Raw genomic sequence first — 13,515 nt, forward strand, 5'->3', positions numbered from 1 at the left:
CGCTCTCTTTCATTTATTATTTTTTTAAGGATTTATTTTCCTATTTTCTCTTGAACTGGTTCTTTGTGAGATCTTTAATTGAAGGACATCAGAAGTCTTTTTCTTTTTTTGTTTGTTCCTTTTCACTTTGTCTCTCTTTCCTCCTCCTCTTCACCTTTTATCTTTTATGTGTCGTCCTTCCTCTCACACCTCGCTCCTCTTTTCTATCCATCTTTTACCTTTTCTCTTTATTCCATCCACTCGTTACTCCTCATTTCCTCCTTTCCTTCCTCCCTTTGTTCTTTCCTTCCCCTCTCCCTCCCCCTTCCTCTCCCTCCTCCCTTCCTCTTCCTCTCCTCCTCCTCTGACTCTGTACCTGTCTCACCCTCAGAGCGATCGGGGCTAACCCCCTGTACTGTGACTGTCGTCTGCTCTGGCTGTCTGACTGGGTGAAGAGCGGCTACAAGGAGCCGGGCATCGCCCGCTGTGCCGGACCGCGAGGGATGGAGGGGAAGCTGCTGCTCACCACGCCAGCCCACAGCTTCCAGTGTCTGGGTGAGCCGGCAGGAAACACCTTCCCATCATCATCATCATCATCATCATCATCATCATCGCGTGCACCTTATTAATACGATTTATCCTAAAATCGAGCGCTGATGACCGCAGCCTTTCCACTGATTTGTGATGAACTCAAAGTTAGCAGGGTATTTTAATGATCGGAGAGAACAAACACCCACACGATGTTTAATAAAAGCTTTCTAGTCCGTATGACGCCTGTCACCGCTCCGTCTGGGCGGGACTTAATTAGAGACTCACCTCCTTCTGCTGAAGGCTCACGTTGTCTGAGAATACTGCGTGAGATCTATTTGTGTTTAAGATGCACAGGCCTGTATTTGAAGATAAAAACATGCATGCACCAGGAAAACACACCGTGAAAGGGTTATAGTAAGTTGCCATTGTGACCTGCCAATCAGCAGGTAAGCCCCGCCCCCTAAAGCATCCCCTGCTTTCTGGTCTGGTGGACTCTAAATGGACCATAATGTACTAAATGAACATCATGCTGGATTGAAGAAGACTTGGAACTAGAGATTGAGACCATAAACTCATGTTTACAATGTTTACTGAGATAATACATCAAGAGAGAAGTAGGACCATTTTCTCATAGACTTCTATACAAGCAGAGAGGAGTCGCCCCCTGGTGGCCAGCAGAGAGAAGTAGGACCATTTTCTCATAGACTTCTATACAACCAGAGAGGAGTCGCCCCCTGGTGGCCAGCAGAGAGAAGTAGGACCATTTTCTCATAGACTTCTATACAACCAGAGAGGAGTCGCCCCCTGGTGGCCAGCAGAGAGAAGTAGGACCATTTTCTTATAGACTTCTATACAACCAGAGAGGAGTCGCCCCCTGGTGGCCAGCAGAGAGAAGTAGGACCATTTTCTCATAGACTTCTATACAACCAGAGAGGAGTCGCCCCCTGGTGGCCAGCAGAGGGAATGACAGGTTTAGGTGCTTATTTTGCTGTTGTAGGAGGAAGTAGAGGTGAAATGCTGTGTGATCAGGTATGACTCGTTGCACCTGTTTAGCACTAAATAGGATGCTCCTAAAGACAGAAGGTGAGCAGGTCTTCACAGAGCTCTGATTGGACGGAATGCAAACACCTTCCCTTTTTCAAACATTTATATTAAATAAAACGTTTGTACGTGTACTTTAAATGCATCTTTTCATCCTTGCAATTATATTTAATCATTTTCTACTTTTAATCTCCGGTGTTCGATGATCTTGTTGTTTTCATAAGGTGACTTTTTCCTGTGAAGCACTTTGTTTAAAAAGAAAAAAAAAAGGATACGCTAATTTATCCGAAACTATGACCGCGATCTTTTATTCAGTGTAACTTGCTCTCAAATAAAAAAAGAATGTTCTGCATTATCCTGTGTTAGAACACGGCGGCGGGGGTTCGATGCTGCACTCCACCATGTGAAGACGGTGTGAACAGTGACGGTGTTAATGGGCCTCCGTCAGCACAGGCGCTAATTGTTGCTTCTTTAAATACCAAAATACTGCAGCGCTGTTAAATGAGTGTATGTGTGTGTGTGTGTGTGTGTGTGTGTGTGTGTGTTTCCAGGTCCGGTAGATGCGTCTGTTCAGGCCAAATGCAGCCCATGTGTGACCTCTCCCTGCCAGAACCAGGGGGTCTGTCAAATCCACCACACAGAACTGTACACCTGCACCTGCAGGTCTGGCTTCACGGTATGACACTCTGTGTACGTGTGTGTGTGTGTGTGTGTGTGTGTGTGTGTGTGTATGTGTGATGTGTTTAACGTGTGTGTGATGTGTTCAGGGTAAACACTGTGAGACTCCGGTGGATGCCTGCGTCAGTAACCCGTGCACCAACGGAGGGATCTGCATCAGCGACGAGCAGACGAGAGGCTTCAGGTAACGAGTCTACAATCGTTAACACAATCTGGTGACCTTTGACCCCAAACAACAGCCAGGTCACGTCACTTCTTCGCTGCTTTTTACTTAGTTAATTTCACCGACAGACTTCTTCCTCTGTGGTCGGATCATATCCAATCCACCATCCTCCCGACAGACAGGCCAAGTCCCGCCCCCTTTCTGGTGGACCCCCCGTGTGGTTTTATTATGGGAAAACATACGTACAGTAGACTACAGCTAGTTACGGTTAATTATTTGAGGGCCGTGTTGGTGACGTACCTAGCTAAGTTAGCTAGCAAGACGAGGTAACGGCGGTGTTGGTGACGTACCTAGCTACGTTAGCTAGCTAGCAAGACAAGCCACCGGCCGTGTTGGTGACGTACCTAGCTATATTAGCTAGCTTGAAAGACAAGCTAACAGCAGTGTTGGTGATGTACCTAGCTATGTTAGCTAGCTAGGAAGACGAGCTAACAGCAGTGTTGGTGACATACCTAGCTACGTTAGCTAGCTAGCAAGACGAGGTAACGGCAGTGTTGGTGACGTACCTAGCTACGTTAGCTAGCTAGCAAGACAAGCTAACGGCCGTGTTGGTGACGTACCTAGCTATGTTAGCTAGCTAGCAAGACGAGCTAACAGCAGTGTTGGTGACGTACCTAGCTACGTTAGCTAGCTAGCAAGACGAGCTAACGGCTGCGTTGGTGACGTACGTCGTGCGATACCAGAGATGTAGTTCACTGAAAAACCTACGAAAAACTGAGACGTTCACGATGTGCAAAATAATCGGGATAAATATATATTTTTCTCTCACCGCTGACTGCCGACTTTGGCGATCCTCCAACTTGTCTTCTAGCGCCACCTACAGGTCCAAATGACCACTTTACTTCATGACAGGATAGAAGTAATGAGCCCGTGTCTCTTTTGTTTTGTTTTTTTAAGTTGAGGTAAAAGCTAGCATAGCATGCTAAGACTTGGAATGTCAGCTTTCTATATTTAGATGCTAATTGTCTGCATACGACGCGGAATGCTAACAACTTTGCGTGAACATCCCTGTTTGTTTGTGTGTGTTTGTTTGTGTGTTTGTGTTTTGTCCAGCTGTGCGTGTGCGTTCGGTTTCCACGGCACGTTCTGTGAGGTGAACGTAGACGACTGTCAGCACCACGGATGTGAGAACGGCGCCACCTGCGTGGACGGAGTGGGCAACTACACCTGCTTGTGTTCACCGAGCTACACAGGTGCGATACCGCGGTCGGTTTCGCTTTGGCTCCTCCCCCCACCCAGCGACATTCCATTATGATGGCGTTTTTTTTATGAAACATACAGGGTTGGTACGGGTGCTGGAAATCCTTGAAAACACTTGAATTTTAGTGTGGCGTTTCCAAGGTTTGAAAAGTGTTTGGATGTAGAATAAAGGTCTTGAAATGTGTTGTATGTGATGACATCTATGATAGAACAGAGAAAAGAAGATCTCCATATTTGAGGGACTGAAAACAGCATTTTCTGACATTTCTTTATGAAAAATGACTTTTGATGATGAACAGATGATGAAAATAGTTGGTGATTATATTTCTGTGGATCTGTTAGTGGAATTAGTTTTCCTTTCATTTGTGGTCCTTCTGTAAAAAGCTGTCTCCAAACATCATGTTGGTTGTTTAGAGGACAATAACATCTCATTTAATGTGATGAACAAGTGACAGAATAAGTAGACTGAATACTGACCATTGGATTGGTACAAATATGGAGTTTACCACAGCTGGAAGGGGCTGGAAAAGCATGGAAATACACCTTGGAATGCTTTAAAAGTGCTTGAATTTGACTTTGGAGAAGGTGGAGGAACCCTGAACAAACATTGAGAGGAAGTGTTCTCTCTGTTCTCAGGTCTGCTTTGTGAGGAGGAGGAGGAGGATGTGTGTTCTCCAGGTAGAAACCCCTGTCGGCATCAGTCCACCTGCATCAGTGCTCCGACGGGCCCCAGGTGACCACATACACACACACACACACACACTCACTCACACACACACTCACATCTACATCACTGCTCAGCAAAGTTTCTGATCTCAGACAAGATTAAAAATCAAGACACACAGACAAACACATCAAAGGTGAATTCCAACACCGTGTATCAAGGTTTGTGTGTGTGTGTGTGTGTGTGTGTGTGTGTGTGTGTGTGTGTGTGCTGCAGGTGTGTGTGTATTCCAGGCTGGGTGGGGCCGGACTGCAGTATAGATTATGATGAATGTGTGGACCATCGCTGTCAGAACGGAGCTCCATGTGTCGACCATCTGGACGGCTACAGCTGCGTCTGTCCGTTGGGATACAGGTACTGGACCACTGTAGACCCTGGGACCACTGTAGACCACTCAGACCCTGGGACCACTGTGAATCGAGTACCGATATAAACGCCTTCTGTTTCCCTCCTCAGCGGTGAGTTCTGTGAGGCGGCTCCCCCTCCACCGTCTCTCTGCCAGCTGACCCCGTGTCAGAATGACGCCCCCTGCCTGCAGAAGGCGGGGGCGGCGGTCTGCCAGTGTCTGCCGGGCTTCGAGGGTCAGCGCTGCGAGAAGCTGGTCAGCGTCAACTTTGTGGACCGAGATTCTTACGTTCAGCTGCAAGACGTCAAGAACTGGCCTCAGGCCAACATCACGCTGCAGGTGAGGACGCCACGGCGACGCCACACACCGTCTCACACAGTCTCACACACACACACACACACACACACACACACACACACACACTGATTGGTGTGTCTTTGTGCTCCAGGTGTCAACAGCAGAGGAAAACGGTATCTTGCTCTATAACGGAGACAACGAGCCAATCGCTGTGGAGCTCCATCAGGGTCACGTCAGGGTCACATATGACCCCGGGAACCAGCCTGCCACCGCTATCTACAGGTACACACTCACACACACACACACACACACACACACACACACATGTCGGTTGTTACAGATATCCTGCAGGGTGAATTTAAGGAAGTTTCAAAGAGTCTGAAACTATTTTATACAATAAACAGGTAATATCAGGCAGAAACCTCTGGTTCAGTGAAGCCAGCGCTGAAGTGCCTTAAACTGTCATTCTCTCTGCTGGCCACCAGGGGGCGACTCCTCTCTGGTTGTATAGAAGTCTATGAGAAAATGGTCCTACTTCTCTCTTGATGTATTATCTCAGTAAACATTGTAAACATGAGTTTATGGTCTCCATCTCTAGTTTCAAGTCTTCTTCAATCCAGCATGATGTTCATTTAGTACATTATGGTCCATTTAGAGTCCACCAGACCAGAAAGCAGGGGATGCTTTAGGGGGCGGGGCTTGCCTGCGGATTGACAGTTCGCTACCACGCTACCAATGCTAGTTAGCTACTAAGATGACTTTAACACTTAGCTGTAAAGTTGACTTTGAATCATGAAGCTAACTTTGTTAGCAACTTCACACCAGAATCCACATGGATCCGGATCCAGTAAGGTTGCTTTCCCAGAGAAACAGGACTTATTGAATCCTGCAGGAACTCAGACCAGATGAAAAGGTTCTTGACTAAGTAGCAAATAACTGGTTTGAGTTCTGCAGCGTTTCTCTGTTCAACATGTGCACCATCACACTCAACCTCCTTCAGCGTCTTCGTCACATTTCAAAAAGCCGAGTGTTCGTCGAGCCCGACGATCGAGCCCTGGACTCCCACCAGGCTCCTCAGCAGCCTCTCAGCCCGCCGTAACCCCGGCAACGCCGCTCAGAGTGCGGCGCATGCTGTTGCTCCGAGCGAGTCCCGCAGCGTTGGGGAATGTGGACACGTGACGCCGGCGGGCTTCTGGGTAAATTAGAGACGCGGCCAGAGGACACTTGAGGCTGAGGGTCCACTTGATCGAGGTGTCGAGTGCTTAAATGTTAGGATGGTTCACACACACACACACACACACACACACACACACACACACACACACACACACAGTCTGAGTTTGTGTGATAAGCAGCTGCAGACGAGACTTGGACGTTGTTTGAGAAGAGAAAGATGTAAGTAGAAGAGAACAGTAGAAACCTCCAGGTTGACTTCCGAAAGTAAAATATTTTCTTATATTGAAACCATCGTTCCCAGCAGGAAATGCATGTGGAGATTTGTTTTTCCAAATCGAGAAACAAATGTATTTTTTTATAATTTTTATATTAATTTATTTTATTGAAATTTTTACCGTGAATGTTGTTTTTTTTCTGGACTATTTTTAATTTATTGTTTTTACTCTTATATTCGTCTTGTTGTGCAGCACTTTGATGGAAAGCACTTATAATATATATTATTATATATTATATATTTTGATTATAAATAAAAACACCCCACCCTAAAAAAAATGTAATCTAACAAACTATTTAGATTTATTCCAGCTGCAACTTTAACATGAAAACCTTTTGTTGGTTCAGCACCGAGACGGTGAACGACGGGCAGTTTCACACGGTGGAGCTGGTGACCTTCAACCGGATGGTGAACCTGTCTGTGGACGGAGGCGAGCCCACCACGCTGGACAGCCAGGGGCGGAGCCAGGCGGCGGATGGGGACACGCCCCTGTATGTGGGAGGTAAGAGCAGCGAGAAGGTGGCGGCGGCCGGCGGCACATACACTAAGTTCCCTGTCCTCTGAGCGGATCTGACCCCCGTCTGCGTCTGCAGGCGTCCCCGAGGTGGCGATGGACGCCTCGCCGGGTCTCTCCTCCCAGACCTTCAACGCCTCCAGCTTCCACGGCTGCATCCGGAACCTCTACATCAACCACGAGCTGCAGGACTTCACCCGCGGCACCATGAAGCCGGGTGTGGTGCCGGGCTGCCGCGCCTGCCGCAGACTCTACTGTCTGCACGGCGTCTGCCGGCCCGACGCCACTCAGGTACCGAAACACGTAGCTAACATTTAGTCGTCTCATATAAACGTGTATTTAGAGGGGAAGGCCACTAGGGGGCGTAACAGCTATATTACCATCTTTCCCAGGGGCCTCAGTGTCACTGCCAGGCCGGTTGGACGGGACAACACTGTGACCAGCCAACGACCGGAGCCGATACTGTCACCACGGCAACCGGAGTCAACCCGTGCGAAGGCAGCAAGTGAGTGTGTGTGTGTGTGTGTGTGTGTGCCGTTTCCTGTTCCGGTTTCTGCTGACTCGTCATCCCTCACGGTGTCATTTCGTCGCCGGTTCGATCCCAGGTGTGTGAACGGTGTCTGCGTGGCGGCGGACGAGCACACGTACCGCTGCGACTGCAAGGAGGGATACCGCGGTGCGCTGTGCAACCTGCAGGGGGAGCCGCAGGGCTCGTGCCTGGGGCGGCCGTGTTTTCGCGGGCGCTGCGAGGAGACGGAGGACGGAGAGCGCTGCGTCTGTGAGCCGGGATTCACCGGAGAGAGCTGCGATATAGGTGACTTGTTTTCACCACATCTATATAGTTCTATTTTAGTTTAGGATCAGGGAGCTTTAAATATGTTACACTGGAATTTCTTTGTGTTAATTTCAATATTTATCATTGAATTTGAGTGAATTGACGCCCCCAGAGTCCCCGTGTGGAGGAGAACCGGTGAGGGACTACCACCGCCTGCAGCAGGGCACCGTCCTCTGCCAGACCTCCAAGCCTTTCTCCTGGGTGGAATGTCGGGGTGGGTGCCAGGCGGGAACCGAGCCGGCCGCCCTCGCCGGCCCCTCCCCCCCCTGCTGTGCTCCTCTGAGGGTCCGGCGCCGGCGGCTCACGTTCGAATGCGACGACGGGACGTCGTTTACGCAGGACGTGGAGAAGCCTGTGGAATGTGGCTGCAAGGAGTGTGTGTAGTGCTGTGGATGTAACGTACACACACGCACACACACACACACACACACGCACACACACACACACACACACACACTGTAGCGATTCTATCACTGATAAACGGACATTCTAGTGTTTGTTGTGTGTGTTTTGGTGCACAGACGCACCAAAACACAAGACAGTTCTTCCCTCTTGAGACATGAAATCAACGAGTCAACCTCATCCTCCTCTTCCTCCTCATCCTCTTCGTCTTCTTCCTCCTCGTCTTCCTCCTCCTCGTCTTCCTCTTCCTCCTCATCCTCTTTATCTTCCCCCTCCTCGTCTTCCTCCTCCTCGTCTTCCTTCTCCTCGTCTTCCTCTTCCTCCTCCTCGTCTTCCCCCTCCTCGTCTTCCTCCTCCTCGTCTTCCTCTTCCTACTCATCCTCTTCGTCTTCCTCCTCCTCGTCTTCTTCCTCCTCCTCGTCTTCCTCTTCCTCCTCCTCGTCTTCCCCCTCCTCGTCTTCCTCCTCCTCGTCTTTCTCTTCCTACTCATCCTCTTCCTCCTCATCCTCTTCGTCTTCCCCCTCCTCGTCTTCCTCCTCCTCGTCTTCCTCTTCCTACTCATCCTCTTCGTCTTCTTCCTCCTCGTCTTCTTCCTCCTCCTCGTCTTCCTCTTCCTCCTCCTCGTCTTCCTCCTCCTCCTCGTCTTCCTCTTCCTCCTCCTCGTCTTCCTCCTCCTCGTCTTCCTCCTCCTCCTCGTCTTCCTCGTCCTCGTCCTCCTCTTCCTCCTCCTCGTCTTCCTCGTCTTAGCTGCAGGAGAACCTGCACACTAGCACGTGACCGACTCGTCCTCCTTCTCGTCTGTGTTTGTGATGCGTGGCGTTGATGCGTTCTAGGATATTAAATGAAGGATGGGTCAGAGAGGAGTCACACAGGCAGCGTAGCCGGAGCTGTACTGGATATCATACATATATAGGATACACGTTTTTAAATAGAAAGTATTTGGTTTTTATATGAGGATCTTTTCAGTAATTGCAGAATTGTGATTCTCTTCTCTGATTGGACGATTACCCCAACGACGTCTCCGTGAAACCCTGAACCACACAATATTGTGAAAGATTACAGCAGAGATCTTTAAAACGGTGAAATAAAGCATAAATTATCAGGTCGGCCCCGCCGCCAGACACAGCCCAGAGGTCAAAGGTCACTGGGTTCACGGGGTCAACGGCAGCGGGGTCATGACACGCTCCCATCGCTGCACGCCAGATGCCCTTTTCTCCCATTTCAGACTGGCAGGGAGAGTGTGTGTGTGTGCAGGTTTCGTCCTGCTATCTTTGTGAGGACCCGTGTTCATTGACCTCCAGGAGGAAACGAGTAACGTCGTCATGGTAGCGACCAAAACTTAGAGATTGGGGTGTGATACGTGTGAATCCGGGTCCTCACAAGTGTAGGAGAATGGGTCCGTGTGTGTGTTCGTCACCATAGGAACGCCTCCGACGACGAGACGCCACCGCCGATAACGAGCTCCATTTCTACGACGACGCGGCGCGATTGTTTCCAGATCAAACGCTTCCTCGTAGCAGAACACGTAGCTTTTATACACGATGTTATTTATATGGAGCCGAGAGAACGATGCGTAATATTTCATTTTAACATGTTTTTTGATTTGCTTTTTTAGTCTCTGAGTTAAATGTTCCAGAGAGCCGATGAGTCGAAAACTAACGTAGCTTTTATTGTCATTATTATCATTGTTACTATAACTGCAATACATCTACACACAGTAACAGCCTAACAGATTGTAATATATATTATAAGCTTATATAATGCATTTGATTTTGTCATAGTATTTTTATATGTTGAAGAGGATGTTGTCACCGTTATATCTGTAGACTGTAGAGAAATCTTTGTTTTCAAGTTGCCAAAAAAAGTTTCCAACCAAGAGGCCGTTATTGATTATTGATTTTTACCAAAAAAAAGAAGAAGAAAAAGTGTTTGGGTTTGTGTGTTTTCTCACCTGAAAGCTTCTTTTTTCCTATTTATTGAAATAAAAGAGCTGTTTCTCCTCCGTTGTTTCTCCCTCTCTGTCTCTCTTCCTCTTTGACCTTGGCACCGGCTCTGGGATGCTCTCGTTGTTGCTGCCGCAACCTTTGACCTCACCATGTCACGGCTGTCTCGCGACGTCTGAGTCGATGGCCGGCGGCAGCTCATTGACGCGGAGGGGAGGATGGTGGGAGGATGGTGGGATGGGGGAGGATGGAGGGATGGGGGAGGATGGGGGAGGATTGGGGAGGATGGAGGATTGGGGGAGGCCGGGTTGAGATGGTAGTGGGAGATGGGAAAGATGGAGGACAAAGTGAGGAAGGATGGAGGGGGGAGAAAAGAGAGGGATGTCCTGCTGGGGGGGAGGAGGGGGGCAGCACTCTGAGACTGAAGCCGTTTAATGAAAGCGTGATTTATGCGTCCCCTCGTAACCATAAAACATAATATATACCCCCACCGGCTTTGACAGCCCCTCCTCCCCCAACACACAGTTAAAGCTGCTGCATCTCTCCACCCCACCTCCACCTCTGCATCCACCCCACACACACACACACACACACTTCAACCTTTCTACATCCCCATCTTTACCCCTCCCCCCTCTCCTCTGTCTTTAAAGGAGGATAAAATCACGGCAGCAGCACCTTCCCAACCCCCCCAACTCCAATAAAGACCTCCAACGTCTTGTTCCCCACGCCGACCGCTCACAAAGGACTCGAACACGCGGGGAGACGGTTCGTCACGCACAGCGTAACCGCGGAAACGTACAAACAACGCATCCAATTTGGCCAAAAGAACAAATGTACAACAATAATTTATGTTGGACGACCTCAACGTGTTTGATCTCGGAGGAGGAAGTCGTTATAAAGCAGAAATACATAAACCAATAAAGATGTGAGGATGAAGCATGTGTGCTAAAAATAGGTAGGTAGGTTTTTTTTTCTCGTTTGTACCAATAATTCAACATCTGATGTTTGTCAATTTAAAAGATTTAAATCCAGAAAGTCTCAGAGTCGTAGGTTTGTCATCGTATCGTCCAGCTACGTTCCGTAACTCATATTTACCACAATTCCGAGCCCACGTGAAGGCAGCGTGTGAGTCGGGGTTACATCCTGGTACCGAGCACACACTCGACCACACGACTAAATACACACAAACATTCCTTCACGGCTTCAAGGAGACCACATAGAAACGTATCAAAATAGATGCCACACGACAAGAAAGGGATGCCAAATGGCTTTAGGTAGGCTGGTGGTGTGGGTGTCTGTGGACAGGAGGAGGGGCCTCTGACGGGCCCCGGGGCCCCTCTTCTCCCCGTCTGCTCCTCCGACCAAACCAAACCTCTGAGATACATCCTAACCTGCTGATCCGTCTGACAGCAGCAGAGGGCGAGGACACACACACACTCACACTAACACACACACACACACACTAACACACACTCACACACACTAACACACACACACTAACACACACACACTAACACACACACACTAACACACACACACACACACTAACACACACACACACACACTCACACACACACTCACACACACACACACACACACACACACACTAACACACACACACACACACTCACACACACACTCACACTAACACACACACACACACACTAACACACACACACACACTCACTCACTCACTCACACACACTAACACACACACACACACTAACACACACACTAACACACACACACTAACACACACACACACACACTAACACACACACACACACTCACTCACTCACACACACACACACACTAACACACACACTCACACACACACTCACACACACTAACACACACTCACACACACTAACACACACACACACACTAATACACACTAACACACACACACACACTAACACACACACACACACTCACACACACTAACACACACACTAACACACACTAACACACACACTAACACACACACACTAACACACACACACACACACTAACACACACACACACACTCACTCACACACACTAACACACACACACTCACACACACACACACTCACACTAACACACACACACTAACACACACACACTAACACACACACTCACACTAACACACACACTCACACACACTAACACACACACTCACTCACACACACACACACACACACTAACACACACACACACTCACACACACTAACACACACACTCACTCACACACACACACACTAACACACACACACACACACTCACACACACTAACACACACACACACACTCACTCACACACACTAACACACACACACTAACACACACACTAACACTCACACACACACACACTAACACACACACACACACACTAACACACACACACTAACAGACACACTAACACACACACACACACACACTCACACTAACACACTCACACACACTAACACTCACACACACACTAACACACACTCACACACACACACACACTAACACACACAAACTAACACACACACACTAACACACACACACACACACACACTAACACACACTCACACACACACACACTAACACACACAAACTAACACACACACTCACACACACTCACACACACACACTAACACACACACACACACACACACAGACTGTACAACTGTTGCATCCATTAATTCAGAGGGATTTCATCCCAACTGTTTCCTCTCCTCTCTTCTTCCCTCCTCTCCTCTCTTCTTCCCTCCTCTCCTCTCTTCTTCCCTCCTCTCCTCTCTTCTTCCCTCCTCTCCTCTTGTTTCCTCTCCTCTCTTCTTCCCTCCTCTCCTCTCTTCTTCCCTCCTCTCCTCTCTTCTTCCCTCCTCTCCTCTTGTTTCCTCTCCTCTCTTCTTCCCTCCTCTCCTCTTGTTTCCTCTCCTCTCTTATTCCCTCCTCTCCTCTTGTTTCCTCTCCTCTCTTCTTCCCTCCTCTCCTCTTGTTTCCTCTCCTCTCTTCTTCCCTCCTCTCCTCTTGTTTCCTCTCCTCTCTTCTTCCCTCCTCTCCTCTCTTCTTCCCTCCTCTCCTCTCTTATTCCCTCCTCTCCTCTCTTATTCCCTCCTCCCCTCTCGTTTCCTTTCCTCTTCTTTCCTCTCCTCGTTTCCTCTCCCCTTCCTCCTCCTCTGTCCTGCTCTCCTTGCCCTTTTGCTCCTCTCTCCTCGTCTTCCTCCTCTCCATCATTCAGCTCTTTTGTTCATCCCTCTCTCCTCTTGCCTTATCCGTTGATATTTCTTCTCCTCATAGTACTGTTTCATTCTTCTCTTCCTGGTGGATTTCCTGTTGTAGATGTTGGTGGTCGTAGTTTTTCTCCAAATTCTTCAGTTTTG

At 48.6% G+C, this 13,515-nt stretch overlaps 2 protein-coding genes across 2 annotated transcripts in view; one reads left to right on the forward strand and one right to left on the reverse strand.

Annotated features, from left to right (window-relative positions):
• LOC311011254 (slit homolog 1 protein-like) overlaps positions 1-10,215 on the forward strand; it is a 47,653-nt gene extending 37,438 nt beyond the window's left edge. The window contains exons 26-38 of the mRNA XM_084006090.1: positions 371-534; positions 2,103-2,227; positions 2,319-2,413; positions 3,506-3,645; positions 4,289-4,385; positions 4,593-4,730; positions 4,833-5,061; positions 5,171-5,301; positions 6,817-6,971; positions 7,063-7,274; positions 7,376-7,488; positions 7,589-7,797; positions 7,931-10,215. Of these exons, the coding sequence (XP_083862216.1) occupies positions 371-534; positions 2,103-2,227; positions 2,319-2,413; positions 3,506-3,645; positions 4,289-4,385; positions 4,593-4,730; positions 4,833-5,061; positions 5,171-5,301; positions 6,817-6,971; positions 7,063-7,274; positions 7,376-7,488; positions 7,589-7,797; positions 7,931-8,202 (2,080 nt within the window). The 3' untranslated portion in view covers positions 8,203-10,215. The remainder of the gene's footprint in view (positions 1-370; positions 535-2,102; positions 2,228-2,318; positions 2,414-3,505; positions 3,646-4,288; positions 4,386-4,592; positions 4,731-4,832; positions 5,062-5,170; positions 5,302-6,816; positions 6,972-7,062; positions 7,275-7,375; positions 7,489-7,588; positions 7,798-7,930) is intronic.
• hoga1 (4-hydroxy-2-oxoglutarate aldolase 1) overlaps positions 1-13,515 on the reverse strand; it is a 154,630-nt gene that overhangs the window by 16,777 nt on the left and 124,338 nt on the right. The window lies entirely within an intron of this gene.

Source organism: Eutrigla gurnardus (genome assembly GCF_963514095.1).
Source record: "Eutrigla gurnardus genome assembly, chromosome: 3".
NCBI classification, from domain to species: Eukaryota; Metazoa; Chordata; class Actinopteri; order Perciformes; family Triglidae; genus Eutrigla; species Eutrigla gurnardus.